The sequence below is a fragment of the Pleurodeles waltl genome, chromosome 4_2 (genome assembly GCF_031143425.1).
Source record: "Pleurodeles waltl isolate 20211129_DDA chromosome 4_2, aPleWal1.hap1.20221129, whole genome shotgun sequence".
In the NCBI taxonomy this organism is placed as follows: Eukaryota; Metazoa; Chordata; class Amphibia; order Caudata; family Salamandridae; genus Pleurodeles; species Pleurodeles waltl.
In genome coordinates this window covers 341,453,347-341,470,983 of record NC_090443.1, presented here as the reverse complement: position 1 = coordinate 341,470,983, position 17,637 = coordinate 341,453,347, and the positions used below count along the sequence as shown (strand labels likewise).

The following is a 17,637-nucleotide window of genomic DNA, read 5'->3' as shown; positions in this document are numbered from 1 at the left end:
TACTGAGGGTGGTGGCTGGGGACACAGGGGCTTACGGGGGTGCCCAGCCTACAGATATCGCCCTGGCCTAGGGGGACCCACAGCCCTCCTCCCCCACCCAGACACCTCCACTGCGCGACAACAGAGTAGATAATGCTTGGACTCACCCCCTTGTGTCTGCTGTGCTGCCCTCACGCGCCCATCCAAATCAGGGTAGGCCACCGCCAGGATCCGGAACATCAGGGGGCTCAGTTGACGGCATGCACCCCGCCTACGTTGGGAGGCCATCCCCAGCAGAGACTCGGCGGTCTTCTTGGTCCCGCGGCGGATGTCCTCCCACCTCTTGCGGCAGTGGGTGCCCCGTCGATGGTGGACCCCCAGGGCCCGGACTTCCTTGGCGATGGCATGCCAAATCCCGATCTTCTCATGGGCGCGGACCTATGTGACACGTACAGGGAGGGAGAAATACCACGTTCAAGTTACTCAGCATTTTCCTTTCCAGTGGCCCAACGCCCCCCATCCCCGCCAGGCCCCCCGCCAGGCCCCCCGCCATGCCCAACATGCCCCCCATCCCCGCCAGGCCCCCCGCCAGGCCCCCCGCCAGGCCCAACATGCCCCCCATCCCCGCCAGGCCCCCCGCCAGGCCCCCCGCCATGCTCAACATGCCCCCCATCCCCGCCAGGCCCCCCGCCAGGCCCAACATGCCCCCCATCCCCGCCAGGCCCCCCGCCAGGCCCCCCGCCATGCCCAACATGCCCCCCATCCCCGCCAGGCCCCCCGCCAGGCCCAACATGCCCCCCATCCCCGCCAGGCCCCCTGCCAGGCCCCCCGCCATGCCCAACATGCCCCCCATCCCCGCCAGGCCCCCCGCCAGGCCCAACATGCCCCCCATCCCCGCCAGGCCCCCCCGCCAGGCCCAACATGCCCCCCATCCCCGCCAGGCCCCCCGCCAGGCCCAACATGCCCCCCATCCCCGCCAGGCCCCCCGCCAGGCCCCCCGCCAGCCCCAACATGCCCCCCATCCCCGCCAGGCCCCCAAGCCAGCCAGTGGCCCCAAATCCAGATTGAATTAAACTCACTTGTTGGTCTGGAGGACCGTAGAGTAGCGCATACTGGGGGAGGACCCCATCCACAAGTTTCTCCAACTCCTCTCCAGTGAAGGCAGGGGCCCTTTCCCCAGTCGCAGCAGCCATTGTCCCTTCCAGACCGAGGTCACAGCAACACTTGCAGTATAGGTCCTCTCCTGTGAAAGTTCAAGTCGCAAGTGGATAAGTAGATAGAAAATGGCGGTCACGTCCGCGGCGGTGCGTACCGCGGCGGTGCGTCCCGCCACCGCCGGCGCCCTTCGCCATTGGCTCCTGAAACCCATAGGCTTCAATGTTAACCAATGCGGCTTCGCGCCGCGGTCTTCGCCCGCCGCCCGCCGCGGTGTGCCACGCCAGCGCATTGACCTCACATCCCATTGTCACACTTCACAGGTCAGGCAGCCGCCATTTCCAGGGCCCACATGGCTCAATTTCAACTGCGTCACACAGGCCTAGGCCTTGCATAGCCACTCAGACACGCCATTCACTGCATAGAGAATCGTATACTGTGCTAGCTGTGAGTACGTACCTGTGGGTTGCCTGACTGTGTGCTCCATGTTGTCCTTCCTAGGCACCGTCCGCTGGGTTGGGCGAGGAGACGGATGAATCCTCCCGTGTACCGACCGCTGGTGGACCTGTCGACAATGGAAGAACGCCACATTATCCTGACCTACCGTCTTAACCGTGCCACTATCCATGAACTGTGTGCCCGGCTGGAGCCCGACCTGATGTCCCCCATCCGCCAACCCACAGGGATTCCCCCTCTGGTGCAGGTCATGTCAGTACTACATTTCTTGGCAAGTGGGTCATTTCAGACAACCGTGGGAATTGCTTCCGGGATGTCTCAGCCCATGTTTTCAAAGGTGTTATCCAGAGTGTTGTCTGCCCTGATGAAATCCGTGAGGAACTACATCATTTTCCCTGAGGTGGGCGAATTGGCTACAGTGAAGGGTGATTTCTACGCCCTTGGACATATTCCCAACGTAATTGGTGCCATTGATGGGACCCATGTGGCTTTGGTTCCCCCAAGAGACAGGGAGCAGGTGTACAGGAACAGAAAAAGTTACCATTCAATGAACATCCAGGTGGTGTGTTTGGCTGACCAGTACATCTCGCATGTAAATGCCAAATTCCCAGGGTCAGTGCATGACGCCTACATCCTGAGGAATAGCAGCATCCCTTACGTGATGGAACAGCTACAGAGACACCGTGTATGGCTAGTGGGGGACTCTGGGTACCCCAACCTGTCGTGGCTACTGACCCCAGTAAGGAATCCCCAGACCAGGGCAGAGGAACGGTACAATGAGGCCCATGGGCGTACTAGGAGGGTGATCGAACGCACCTTTGGCCTCCTAAAGGCCAGGTTTCGCTGCCTGCATATGACCGGTGGATCCCTAATGTACTCACCTAAGAAGGTGTGTCACATCATCGTGGCCTGCTGCATGCTTCACAACCTGGCTTTGCGCCGCCAGGTGCCTTTCCTGCAGGAGGATGGTCGAGACGGTGGTGTTGTGGCAGCGGTGGAACCTGAGGAGAGTGACGAGGAGGAAGACGACGGGGCTGAAACAGACAACAGGGACAGAATCATTGAACAGTACTTCCAATAGGACACAGGTAACATTTCAAAGATAATTTAGTAAATGTTAACTACTCTGCAGCATCTCTGCTGCCTGTCTATTTGCCCCAGTGTATGATGACTGAGTTTTGGCTTTTCCCTCCCTATTTCAGATCTGGGGTCCCCACTACGAGTCCTGTGCTTCGTTTCCCCATGGACTACAGCTTTGTGGCAGCTGTTTGTTGACTTCACCATGTACAAGGACATATTTGCACTGTCATGTCAATTACAATCTATTGAAATCACAGCCAGACTCCTGATATTTTGGTGCAAAATAGGTGTTTATTGAAGTGCTCAAAATGGGATGGGTGGTTTCAAGTGGGTGGGGGCTATGGTGAAGGAATGTCCATGGCAGAGTCCAGAGTAACAGTCACACAGGTGCATTGTCCAGAGGCCTGTGGAGAGATGGAGCATGGGCAGTTCGAGGATGGACAGGGTGACAATGTGGGACAGTGGGATGACATCAGGTGGTATCCATTGCTGGCGGGGGTCTTGACATCCTACTCTGTCTTGCGAGATCTCAGGGCCCTCTTGCGGGGTGGTTCTTCTCCTGCAGGAGGTGGGGGTCTGGTGGGCTGCTGCTGTGCGGGGGCCTCCTGTCCACTAGCGCCGGCGGAGGTGGATGGCTGTTCTTGGTCCAGGCTAGTGGCAGGGGCCCTTGGGTGTTGTTCAGTGTCCGCCCTGCTGTTTACGAGGTCCTGCAGCAGCCCTACCATGGTAACCAGGGTGGTGTTGATGGCTCTGATGTCCTCCCTGTACCCCCGATAGTGTTCCTCCTGCAGCACCTGGACCTCCTGGAACCGGGCCAGTACCGTCGCCATCGTCTCCTGGGAGCGGTTGTATGCTCCCATGATGGTGGTGAGGACCTCGTGGAGAGTGGGTTCCCTGGGCCTCTCCTCCCCCCCCTGTCGCACAGCTGCCCGCCGAGTTGCCCTGTTTCCCTGGGCCTCTGCCCCCTGGCCGGTGTGCCCACTACCACTGCCCCCAGGTCCCTGTTGTTGTTGGGGTGGTGGGTTATCCTGGGTGCCCTGTAGTGGTAGACACACCGCAGATTGATGCGCCCTGGAGACAGAGGCATGGGCCCGCTGGGTGGGAGCTGTGCTGGTGTTCCCAGAGGGGTTAGGGTCTATAGTGGCCTGTGCCTGTGTGAGGGGAACCGACTGTCCAGAGGTCCCCGATGGTCCGGGCTGGTCATCGGTGTCCAGATCGACAGAGCTGCTGTCATCGCTGACGGCCTCTTGGGTGGGGGGTGTGGATAATTCTGGCCCCTCCGCCGCAGTGTGTTGACGGTTGGGTCCTGCAGGGGTATAGAGGTATGGTTATAGTTTCAATGTGTGGCATATGGGTGTATCTGTGGGTTCCCGTGTCCCCAAGTGCTGGCATTCGTGTGTGGGGGCTTTGGTGAGGGTGGCTTGTGGGGGGGATGTGTATATGCATTGGGCATGCTTTGGTGATGGGTGTCCATGCTTAGTGGACGCATGCAGGCCTAGGTTTTGGGATGTGTGGGTTGTGATGGTGAGACATTGGCGGGGAATAGGTGTGCTGGGGGTGGGGGTGAGGATGGTGGTGGGGGTGAGGATGGTGGTGGGGGTGAGGGTGGGGGTGAGGATGGGGGTGGGGGTGAGGGTGGGGTTCGAGGATGGGGGTGAGGTTTGGGGTCTGATTTGGCATGCAGGTGGGGGGGAAGCAGTATTGAAGCTTCAACTTACCAGTATCCATTCCTCCGCCGACTCCTGCGAGGCCGTCAGGATGCAGGATGTTCAAGACTTCCTCCTCCCATGATGTGAATTGTGGGGGTTGAGGTGGGGGTCCTCCGCCAGTCTTCTGCACGGCGATGTTGTGCCTGGATACCATGGAACGCACCTTCCCCCGTAGGTCGTTCCATCGCTTCCTGATGTCTTCCCGATTTCTGGGGTGCTGTCCCACTGCGTTCACCCTGTCGACAATCCTCTGCCATAGCTCCGTCCTCCGGGCAATGCTGGTGTATTGTATCTGTGTGCCGAACAGCTGGGGCTCTACACGAACGATTTCCTCCACCATAACCCTGAGTTCTTCGTCTGTGAAGCGGGGTTGTCTTTGGGGTGCCATGGGGTGGTGTGTATGATGTGTGGGGTGGAGTATGTGTATTTAAGTGAGTTGAGTGTGGTGGTGTGTGTTGTTTTGTGTGTGGATAGTGTGTGGGTGATGGTGTTGAGTGGCTGTGGCTGTTATGTTTTGGATGCTGGTGTCTCGCTCTTGTCTTCTTTACGAATTTTTAAGCGTAGGGGTTTGTGGGTGATGTGGGTGGGTGTTTTATATTGTATTGTGTTTGTGGGAGTGGTGTGTGTATGTGTATCAGGTGTGTGGGATTCAAATCGTCCAATGTGGGTGAGTTTTGTTCGTTTGTGTGTATTCTGACCGCGCCGGTGTGTCCCGCCAATGGAATACCGCGTTTGAATGACCGCCGCGTGGATTCGTGGGTCGTAATGGCATGGGCGTATTTCTGTTGGCGTGGCGGTGGAGGTTTGGTCACCTCCACCTTTCCGCCGACCGCTGGTCTGGCGGTCTGTTGTGGCGGTCGGATTTTCGGAGGTTTGCCTTCTGCGGGTCAGAATGACCGTGGCGGGTTTCCGCGACCGCGGCGGGATTATGGAGGATTTCTGACCGGCGGTAGGCGCCTTTTACCGCCGAGGTCAGAATGACCACCACAGTCTGATTTATAATTTGTTGGACAGGTACTCCGTCTTATGAGATAAGATATAATGCACTGGCTTAAGGCAGACAAAATATTGGTCACGTTTGTGATAGAGTACCCAATCTAAATCAAACCCTCTGTCTTAGAAAGAGTTAGGCACAGATAGTATTTATTTTTACCCAGTTTTGAACAGACAATAGGGAATTCAAAGGGTCCAATTTGGTGAGGATCATTCCAGAAAGGACGAAAAAAAGCTGTAAGTTGTTTTCATAAAAACACACACTAAAAACCGGTGATTCATAAGTCTCACAAAAATTACAAGTAGCTATTCAAAGCTGCTGGCAAAAGAGTTTAAACTTGGGTACGCTTTGGAAGATTTGTGCTAAAGGATCAGAAAAGACGGCTTGCAAACCTGCAAGCTTTGCATTTTTATGGAGTGAGGATTTGGGTAGAATTTTGGATTCCAGGGGTTTAATGTCATGGAAAAAGCAAGAAGTAAAAGGAAGGCAAAGTCACTTAAATCCATAAGTCGAAGGTTGAGCTTCATCACAGCTACCAAGTAGATTTCCACAAGACAGGAGGGCTTAAAGGAGTTGGCAACATAATTGATATCTAAGACTTTCTGAAGTACAGAAATTAAGAAAAGACGAAGGCTTCTATAAGTTTAGCTAGCAACAAGATCAGCGGGCCCCCAGAATGATAAACATATTTTCTCATTCTACAATACTGGTAGCTCTGATTGTATTTAGCAATTCAAACATTGCAGTTATGTTCAGTTATCCCTTTTAAAATGCAATCAAATACAAGATTGCCATGATGCTAGTGGCGGACTGGACTGGCTTAAAGTATCTACATTTTGAAGGTTATTTGGAGCCCTCCAATCCACCTCCTCCCACACTCTGGCACCTGCTTTCAGGAAGCACTAGTGAATAAAGGTATTATAGATGGCCATTAAAGAGTGGCTCACTGATACTCGGTTTGCTTTCACACAAAAAACAACACTAATTGAAGCATGATGTTTGCTCTCTTCCCTAAGAAAATAATAAATACTCCTCTTTGCTAGGACAGGCTGCCCTCCCTGTGATCAATTCAGCTCCCCCCCACACTTTGAAGGCCTCTGCCATAGGATGGCCTAACCCATAGGCATCTGGGTGTTTATAACCTTGAGAGGAGAACACACACATGCACCCATGGGCACACACACCTAAGAGCTCCGACTTACCATCAGGGTTTTGCATTGTTCTTCTTCCCTGCATTTAGACTCCAGGGCATAGTCAATCTCTTTCTGCAGAGGACACAGCCAGTCCTGGAGCTTTACCTGCAGACAGCAAAGTGCATGAGAGATGAAGATCTGCTGTGTGTGTTTTTCAAGAAATAATATTCACTACAGACCCACACACTCATGTTTCTTCCAGTAATAAACTTTACATTTTATCATTGTCAGTACTGTAGTTTTGACAACTGGGAGAGCCAAGTTTATTTTGGCAATGTTTTCCCATACCTCAGGCAAACATTACACACATGCACACACACCATTCCCCCCAGACCATCCATATGTCACACATACTCATATTTTAAGAACCAGCCACACATTTCCAAACTATACATTCAAATCCACACACACATATGAACATTGGAAGTAGCAGTCATGCAAATCCAGAAAATAAGTGAAAGACAAAACAAACCCTGATTTAAAGGTAGGTAGAAAATGAGTTTATTAGGGCAATTGTCCATAAAACATTCTAAACAATACATAAAAAGTTACAGTTTAAAATTGACTTAAAAGCCATCCGGCCCTCCCATCACCCCCACCCTACTGTAACCCATCATTAAAACTCTGTTTAACAGAATGTAAAAAACAAGTAACGTATTTCTGACAGCAACTCTCAGCCTTCCTCCTTTGTACTGTTCTGTATTTAACAAAAACAAAGGTCTTGGGAACTTAGGGCCATATGTACAAACACATTTTCCCATTGACACAGAATGGGTAAAACCCTTTGCTACATCTGGCCCTTAATCCGGTTATGAAGAAAAAAAGCACGGTTCATAGGTATATGCAGATAAGAACATTTTACATTCAAGGAGCAGAGACAAAGACCATTATTATCCTGGACCCTGGACCAACAGGAGCGGGATGAGCAGATTGGATTGCATCCCACTCTTCCCCTTAAAATGCCATTCTACAGGCCGGTATCTGGTATCTGCACCAGGTAGGGGAAAACTGTGTCCAGGCCTAGACAGGGTATTGAGAAACTGATTGAGGGCTTCTGGCTCATGTAAGCCCGGTCAAGAGTCCCAGCCACCTTTGCTGCAGACTCTTTCAATTCTTGTTTACCTGGAAAAGGGGACTAGGAGGTAATTGTACCACACCCAGAATGTAGGATCTTAATATCTCTTAATCTATTCTTTACTTTCCTTGCCCACCGTCTTTCGCTACCTTGTAACTCATCTCAACAGAGTCTGGAGATCTTTATCATTTCACCATCCTCCAAGAGCTTGTTAAATAATCTTAAAGCCCGGGAAAATGGCAACAGATGCCAGGAGGTAAGCTTCAGCTCCCTTCTTATGCCCTGGACCATGGTGCCTAGTGGAAGCAACAGGAGCCTTCTAAGGATCTGCCCCCTCTATCCAGTCCCACCCCTCCGGGGAAAATACCTCAGTGCTGTACAATCTCAGGGAGAGTATTTTCCCTTCATAGTCCTTCAATAAAGGAATAAGGGACAAACATCCACATTTCCCATTAAATCTGGGCAAACGGCTTGCTTGCAGCAACAACTTCTGCTTAATAATATCCCAATGTGTGTCCCATTTTAAACTCCTCTTAAAAGTCAAACCTAAATATTTATAGGAATCAACTAACTCCATCCCCCGAACATATAGGTGCCAGCTAAATGTTTTTACTCTCTTACCAAAGACCAACACCTTAGTCTTCGTTAGATTAATTTTTATCTGGTTCTGCTTACTATATGTTTCAAGGGAGTATAGTTTCCTCTGCAGGCCAATTCGGGTGCAGTCCAACAGCACCAAGTTGTCTGCATAAAGTAGACAGGCAGTGTGCAGATTTCTGACTTTAAGAGAAAAAGAGTTTGTTTGTGATATGAAAGTAGGGAGGTCGGCTATGAATAAACTAAAGAGCAGAGGTGCTAGAACACTCCCCTGCGGAAGGACATTCTTAATAGGGATTTTCTGGGATAGCCAGCCCAATTTGTTTAGCTCCACCTATGCCCACTTGTCGGTGTGAAGACTTTGCAACACACTAAGGAGGTCCACAGGGAGCTCCCAGATGGCCCCCTTTTCTACACAGGGTTCCAGAGCCTTCTGAATGATAGCCAATACAGCAAAGCAATGATCTATAGTCGAATGGCCTTCCTGAAAGCCCCCTTGCTCAATTGGGATAATCCTAGATCTCAACTTAGATAGAATACGTTTGGAAAACACCTTAACTGAAATGTCCAAAAGGCTGATCAGCCTGTAATGTGTAGGCTCTGGGCCATTCCCTTTTTCAAATGACCAACAACGCATAAGAGTGTTAAGTACCAGTCACATTTACTCAGATTGTCTCTACCAACCACAAATACCCAAATTGGTCAATGGTCAATCAGTATTTTGTGAACCAATATATTCGTAAATAAGTCAGTTCACAGAATATCCCTTGATTTGCAAAAAGTCTGTGTAAACATTGGTAACTCTTTTTTCAAATCTAAACGCATATCCATAGCAGCCAATTTTAACAGTTAAAGACATTGCAAATCTCATTAAAAAAAAATATCTATTTTTTAACCAACAGAGATCACCCTTACAAAACCCTTTTTTGTAATTCTTTAACTTTTTTTTGTGGACTTTTATTTTATTTTGTGGGGTATTAACTAAAACTAACAAGACAAGGCATCAAAACCTGGGTAAAAAAATATTTTTTGCAGGTGGCTCAATGGGCTGCCATCCGTTTGTTACTGGGCAACACAGTTAATCGTAGTCAATGACTGGTCATTTGCAGAGCAAAGGGAGCCCTCGTGGGCAGAAGATTAGAGGTAAATGGCGCCAGGGAGCTGTGGCAGGCAGCTGTATGGAAGGGGAATTTGAAATCCTTGCCTTTCCCCACAACCATGGTAACTGGTGCCTGGAGAAGGGCTTCAAAGTATATGGAGTGGTAGGCCATCTTTACATTGGAAACACCACTCCGGGACCTCAAAGCACTGGTGCCACTGGAGGAAGTTGAGGAGGGGAATGAGATTTCCTGGGGATTTAAAAAGTGGGAGACTTGTGGACTACAGAGGGCCGATCTCCTTTGAGACACTGCAGGCAGAGTATGAATTGGTAGGGAGTCAGTACTTGTGATACGTACAAATCACATACCTCCTCTATGGATGTCTGGGTCAGAGCATGGAGGACCCAGAGGAGAGCCCCTAGAGTTTAGGGTGCTCGGTGCCCCATTACACAGGCATGCCATATCAGCTGTATATACCACCTTGCTGGCCAACAGCAACGCAATGCTCAGAGTTCTTACAGACAGGTGGGAGAGAGATCTAGGCATACTGGAAGACAGTGAATTTGGGCACGGGAGGGGGAATGCCGCTATCCTGGAGAGAGAGCAATATGGGCAAATTTTTGCTTGATAAAACTATAAGTCCTACACAGGCCATATTTCACAAGAACACAATATTTTGCAGTGAGTAGATGCCAGTCCAATGGGTGGTCAAAGAGTTGCACACAGTGGGGCACACTGCTTCCAACTATATGGGAGTTTCCCAGGTTGAGGCCCTTTTGGTTGGGTGTCAGGGACAGGGTGTCTGAGGTCATAAACACTCCACTGGACCTCATGCCTAAATCAATAATACTGGGCATCTGGGGGGAACAATCACTGGACAGATAGGACTGAAGTTCTGCTCTTTGGCAAGGGCAGCAACACTTGGAACAACTCCTAGTGGGCTTCAGAACTAGGACCCGCACCGACTCCCTTCAAACATGCCAGAAACCTCAGAATCAACATTGACAATAGGCTCACCATGGAATCATAGATTAACATTGTCTCCTTCACCCGTTTCTTCAGTCTGCGCATGCTACATAAGATTTTCAAGTGGCTACCCCTGCACATAAGACACATTGTCCTTATCACCGTTCGACTAGACTACAGCAATGCGCTCTATGTAGGAATTCCCTTGCATCTTCTACACAGACTTTGGACCATACAAAATGGCGCAGTTAGACTAATCTTCGACCTTCCCTAACGACTCCACATCACACCCCCCCTCAGGCAACTCCACTGGCTACTCATGCAGAAGAGGAGCATATTCAAGTTGCTGCATCACACACACAAAGTTCTACCCACCCAAGCACCTACCTACATTAACCACCACCTGAATTTTCACCAACTATCAAGAAGACTACACTCCACCTCCCTTTCGCTAGCCCACACTCCACACATCCACCGAAGCAAAAGTGGAGGATGTGCCTTCTCCCACATAGCAGCAAAAATCTGGAAGAGCCTCCTCACATATCTACAGACCATCACCCCTCATCCGGAATTCCATAGAGCCCTCACGACCTGGCTATTCGAATGAGCCGAGAAGGCCTGCAAGCACCTGGATACTCTCTAGAGTGATTATTCACGCTTTACAAATCTTGTCTGATTGATTGATTGATATACCTATCCATTCTGTAATGTGACTACGATGGTGGGTCGGAGGGATGTGATCCAGAAATGTAGCAGTGCCAGGATTCCAAGGATGGAGGACTGAGAAGTCGAGAGACTGGTGCATAAGAGCGGAAGAACAGATCTAAAAGGCGTGGGTTTGTCCAACCAAGTTTTGAAAAAAAACATGTGGTGCTTGGAAAGCCTGTAATAAGAGAATGGACTGAGAGCCTGAGGGGGTGGTGATTTGTGGCATTGGATGGACCATGTAGAAGTCGCCTCTGGAGGACAGTGAGAACAGGGAACTGGGCAACCAGCTGCGGATCACTGGGGTGAGGCTGAGGACCGCGGTCCAGAGAACAATGTGCGATGTTCAGTAGTAAATGTTGTAACTGGTTGCCTGAGTTTCCTCACAGTCAGAGGGATGAGGGGTGGGAGGTTGTGACAGAGGGGTGTTTGCTTAAAGTCTTCTTGAAAACGTCAGAAAATATATTTAAAAAACAGAGCAGAAAGAACAGATAAAATTCAATGTCCTTGTGAAAATAATCTTGAGGTGATCAGATTGACATACACGTCACCTGAGTTTACCTATTTCTAAGTGGGTCGCCATTATATTCTATATCAGTGTTTCCCAAACTCTGGGTCACTACCCACTGGTAGGCTGAAAGTTGATTTTTTTGTGGGTCATAAAAGTCAGAGCAATAAATAACAATGCCTTTATATTCTGTGTTTAACTTGTCACATTTGCTGGGGGTTCAAAGACAGAAGTCAAATGTCAGGCTGCTTTATTCTTTTAACATGGGATGGGGGGTTTACTTTTCTTTCTCTGACTGCAAAGTGAGAGGAAAGTGAATTGTGTGACAAAGTCAGATTTTAGTTTTTTTTGTTTTTACAAAATACAACATAATGTAAATACCTGTAAAGTAACTGTATACAACCAGCAGTAATTCTGGTGTGTGCTGGAAACAGATTTTAATAGGATCAAAACAAATCAAGACACTTAGTTGGAGATGCACAAATGATAAATATACACAGAAACTCAATTTCTACCCATTATGATTTGTGTGCTTTATAGTTTTATAAATACAATTGTATGTCTGTGCAAATTTAATAGAAATTTGAATTGAAAATGTGCTGCCTGGAAATGATAATGCTCTACCACACAATTCTTTAGTTACATTCAAAAATCTCCCCGCCTCATGTGTATTAAAGGTAAATTGGTTGCAAATGTTTGTTGTTGCAAATAGTGGGTTGTAGTTCTAAAACGTTTTGGAATCACTGTTCTGTATTATTCAGCAATGTGCAATATCTCAAAGACCTCACTGAGGTTCTGAAAATAAACATCCACACCTTATAAATGTCCACTTTACATAGAAATTCTCAATAGCACTGTATAACTATGTAACATGGGAACATGTCCCCACATCCACTTGTGGATAATTTATTGTGAACAGGATCTTTGGTTTTTCTAGCAGATGTTTTGGCAATAGGCGTCGGTCTTCCGTACCAACCTACATAGAAGCCTATCTATGCAACCCACACCAGGTGCAGTAATTCTTTCTCTTATTTAACATGGAATACTGATTGCATCTGAAATGTTGCGGACAGGTAAACTGTACATCATATAACTTTAACCACAGGCCCTAAGCAATTTCAATTATGTGCAACCACATGTGTACACACAGAAATTCTATGCTGTACATGACTCTACACCCTTTACTACCACCTTTCTTGTTTAAAAGCATGTAGGAGTTTACGGAGGAAAGTCAATAGCAATATCATGAATGATGCACTAAGCCTTGCACATACACACTCCAAATAGAGCCCTTCATGTTGGCATACAATTAGGCCTGGTATGTATATATCACCAGGAAAGTATTGTCATACACAACAACTATTTGTTTTAGTCTTAGACGACCCCACCCACACAGTGTGGATCTGAACATATGCAGTAGTACTTTGAGGCATATCAATCACTCCAATGCAGAAATATGTAAGGTGGAGACTGGATCATTGTGTCTCTATCACATGCAGAGCAACTGGGAGAGGTGAAAGTTGTAAAAGAAGCCTGTCCTTCTATGGATATCATACTTCACTGGCCCACTTCCACCGTCCTTTGCCTAGGCTTGTCAGCTTTTCCCGAGAGACATGATTTGTCTTGTGTGTAAGGCAACCTCCAAACCGTCCTTGTCTATTTCAACCCTTTCAATGATGGCAAGCAGATGTTCATCATCTTTGGATTGACAGTGATCCTGTGAGGTTCTTTTCAGTGCTCACCCAGGCCAACTGGGCTCCAGCATCTCCAAAAATCAACTGTTTACGATACAGGTACAGGTTTGAGATCCAGAAAATGTCTATTTATGAGACATAGGTTTGAGTTCAACAAAACAGGTTTTCATGATTGAAACACAGGATGTACTACAGTAAACAACTTTGAGATCCAGCAACCAAACATTAATATTGAGGGCAAGGGATGCCTAAGAAACCAGTTATTTGTGATGTAGAAACATGTTTGATCTCCTGAAGAACAACTATTCAGGATGGAGGCACATGTTTGTGCACCAAACAGCACTTATTTATGATGCATGCACAGGTTTGACATAAAGCAAAACGATACCAGGAAACAGACAGGGTTTGTCTGATGATTTCCTGCCCTACACCTGGACCCTCCTCCCTAAACGTGTAAGAGACAGCAAGACTGTGCCAAGAACTCTTTGAGGGTTAACTAGAGCATACCTTGCTACAACTAAATACCGCACAACAGTACAGACAGAGCGAGAGAGTAGACACCAGCTCCCTGCGACAGAGAAGAGGAAGCTGGAGCAACAGAGCAGGAACCAGCGCCTTAGAGGCCTGTGCTAAGGAACAAACAGCCAGAATGAGAAACCAGGCACTACTCAATCAGGCAAGACAAAATACATGCAACCACAGCAAGAAAGCAGACACCAGCCTCATAAAGGACTGTGGCAAAAAACAAGTGCAAAGGTACAAGCATCAACCATATCTCTCTACTGGTGGAAAGTATGAGAAGGAGTAGGCACCTCACGCATGCAGCATAGGTACATCCAATATTGTTCTTCCCTGGCAGTAGCAGTGCGAGCATCATCACATACTAGGCAGGACACGTGGGTAAGCATTGGGTATAAGCTTTTCTCATATGCACAATCCCCTTCTTCTGACAAGGCACCTTTGTGGCATTTAATCCAGAGAATGAGGGTGTCAAAAGAGTTAGGAGCAAAGAAAAGGGGGCAGCCATATATTTCTGTGTGTTAAACTTTTAAAGGGATTATTCCTCTACATTGGAAATATCAGCTTAACTTGTAAAAACATTGAATGTATAAAAAGAGAATAACGGAAGAGGCGGCTTAACTGAACAGGAGGCGTTTAAATGTGTTCAGATTGGTGAAACAGAGCTTTAGTGGTAGATGGGCTGACAGGATAGGTTACAGAGGTACGACATCTGTGACCTTGGGTCAGTGTTTTAAATGGAAATACAGAAAGGCGGGTACTCTGTATTCACTGAAAGCAGTGCCTTGGGTTAATAGTCTCATGACAGACCCTCGGCCAATCTGTTTAACAGATATGTGTACCTGAATCTCCTGGGCCTTGACGGTACATACATTTGTGCACAGACTGATGGTGCACAAATTTTGAAGTGAGAACTATCTCTGTTGGGGTGGCTACCAAAATGTCTTGGCCTTGCCATCTTGAGTGTTTTTTGTTGCCTGGACTAGTGGTGCCCAGTGAGGCTCCTACAGGGCTGGTTCTTTGCCATTTTTTGGGCTAGGAAAAGGATTCAAATCTATGTGTTTCTTAGGAATGCAAGCTAGGTCCAGAACCATGTCAGTGTTTCTGGATAACAACATAAGATAAATTATGTAAAAATAATTTATATGGAACTTACACAGTGGTTACCCTGCAAGCCTGGCATGGATCCTGCCTTCCCAGTCCTTAAATGGACATATGTGTTCTATAATGACATGCAATAAAGTGTTCTAATAGCCTCAATATATACCTATAATATGTATATACCACATAAAACCGCAAAATAAAAATGTAATAAAAAAGCTGCTGTGCAGTGCACTGCTTCCCGTCTTACCTTGTGTTCTATATATAGGCCACTCACTCTATCAGCTTGTGAGATCACCTACGTCTCTCCTCTCTCATGAAAAGAATGTACTTTAGGCCCAAAAAATTATTAAGTGAAAAGACACCCAGCCCAAAGATGCTATGGAGTAGCCATGGCTTTGCAGCCCAAGCCGCAGTTGACTGTTTCAGAATGCAAAGACATGCAACTAGCAAATTACGCCAAACTTCTGTGGACAGAAGCAAATGAAGACTGTCTGACCATAAATCACCAGCTTCACTTTAAATGGTAAATTAGAATTACAGAAGTAACATAAATATTCACAGGGAGGAGGGACCATTGGGATGCCACTCGGCCTGGAGTCATGGCTCCTCCAGTTATGTTCTCTGCTTGTGGGGCCACATTCACAAAAAAATCTACAGTCTTAAATTTACTCCTACATTAAGGGGGAGATTTCCGAATCTGATTTTGGAATTCTCTAAGAATCCCAGAAGTAATCCCGGAAGCCTGCAACAGTCACAACTTTTCAGAAGTACTCACAATCGTTAGTAGCAATACATACATAACTGCTCATGGAAAACACTTTCATGTGAGAAAAAAATGATTACTAAGACATTTAACTTTTCTAACTTTTTCCCCCGTTTTCCACTTGGAAAATGTGTTTCCCAGTGGAGAAGCCCCATCTCCTACAACTCCACAAATTTTAGGGATGTTTCCCCTCATTTTATTACTGAGAAATGGTTTACTTCTGTCTGTAACAGTGAGGGCCAGTTGTATCAAGCGTTTTTGCATTCGCAAACGGTGCGAATGGCCGTTTGCGAATGCAAAAATACCTTTCAGTATGGATGAAAGGCATTCGCTATGCAATTTTAAGGAATCGCTAAAATAGCAATTCCTTAAAATTTGCGAGCCCGTTTAGAGGATCGCAAATAAGGAATCCTTATTTGAGATTTCTTAAGCACATGTATCTATCTAGCTTTTCCTTAATGCGCACTGGGCATTAAGGAATCGCAATTACCACCCAGTAAAACTTGGTGGTAACCATGTGCACATTTTAAAAATGCATTAAAAATAAATTTTTAAAATTGACATGGAACGCACACGGGCCCCTTTGGCATGTGTGCGCCTTACATGCCCTGAAATATTTTTTTGGGGTGCAGCAGAGGGGGCCTTAGACCCCCCGCACCCTGGGGTTTTGCATTTCCTAAATTGCGAATTCCAGTTAGGAATTCGCAATTTGGGAAATGCAAAAAATGTGCAAATATGTGCCTACAGGCCGATAGGTTCCAATGGGCTCAAAATCGCTATTTGCGATTCGGTAATAGCATTTGCGATTTTTAAGAAATCGCTATTACCGAATTGCAAATATGATACATACCATTCAATCAGAAATAGCGATTTCTTAAAAATCGCTATTAGAGAATCGCAAAGTGGATTCTTCATACATATGGCCCTAAGTCTCTAAACTTTTCCAGGCTGAGACTGTTTGTGAGTAGTTACAAATTCATACATTTGTTAGTGTGCACAAACTCTCTATTCCATACCCACCGTGGAATGCACACTCCACACCCATGAGAACAGATTTACTCCAACCTAATGTTACATAATACAGGTGTTATATTATGTGTGTGTAAATTGAGTTATAAGCTCAAATTCATATTCCACTTTTGTAAATCAAGCCATTTACACAAGTAAGTTGAACCTATACATGCATCTGAATGTGAATTGGACAATGGATGCTATGAGGCGCATAGGCCCAACTTTCTGCTTCCCGGGAAATCATTTCACAAGTAAATCTCATGGTGACCAATTAGGTGCTGGGAAAAGGTTTGCATTCAAAATATACCTGCAAACCAGGATGTGGACATTGATCCAGCCAAGGGTGGCCACTGTCCACATCACTGTTGTGGCACTGGATATCGCAGTGGTGGCACCTTGACTTATAGCACACTGATGCTTGGTCCCCTTTCCAGTTTTGACACAATTTGGTTGTGTGGCACAGCCGTAAATGAGAAATCTCACAGACCTTTTCCAGCTGGCACGCAGATCTGTGTGAATTTAAATATTGACTACAGTATTCTGAGATATTGTGAGGCACATTCCACTCCATCGTTTTTTGCTTGTCTGTCCCATTACAGGATGGGACAATCCATGTGAGAATTAATTTGGCCCAACCTTTCAATTGACATTCTGTTGGAACAGCTGGGCCAGGGAGCGGTGCAATTTTCAGCTAAAAAATTAGTAATACACTGTTCCAACCATGTAAAACAGAAAGTAGTGACCAGGGTCCTAAATTCTAGGAGCAAGAGGCCTCACACACCCATGGGGTGTCATGCTTCATCATAGGCACTGCTCCTCGTCAGACCGGCGCTGCAATGTCTGACGGGCACCACCCCGTGTGGGGGGGCTCTTTGCCGGAGATCTTTTTATGTGGTGGTGCCGTGACCCCAAAGGTAATAGAAGTGTCAACGGAGATCAAAAAAGAATGTGATTTAAAATTGACTACCAAAACCGCCACTGAGACAATGGATTTTATTAGACCAGATGGACGGTCAGGGCCAAGGTTAA

General features: G+C 47.3%; 1 protein-coding gene across 1 annotated transcript in view; it reads right to left on the bottom strand.

The window, feature by feature from the left end:
• LOC138292676 (E3 ubiquitin-protein ligase TRIM39-like) overlaps positions 1-17,637 on the bottom strand; it is a 75,643-nt gene that overhangs the window by 54,024 nt on the left and 3,982 nt on the right. The window contains exon 2 of the mRNA XM_069231392.1: positions 6,576-6,671. Coding sequence (XP_069087493.1) covers positions 6,576-6,671 — 96 coding nt within the window. The remainder of the gene's footprint in view (positions 1-6,575; positions 6,672-17,637) is intronic.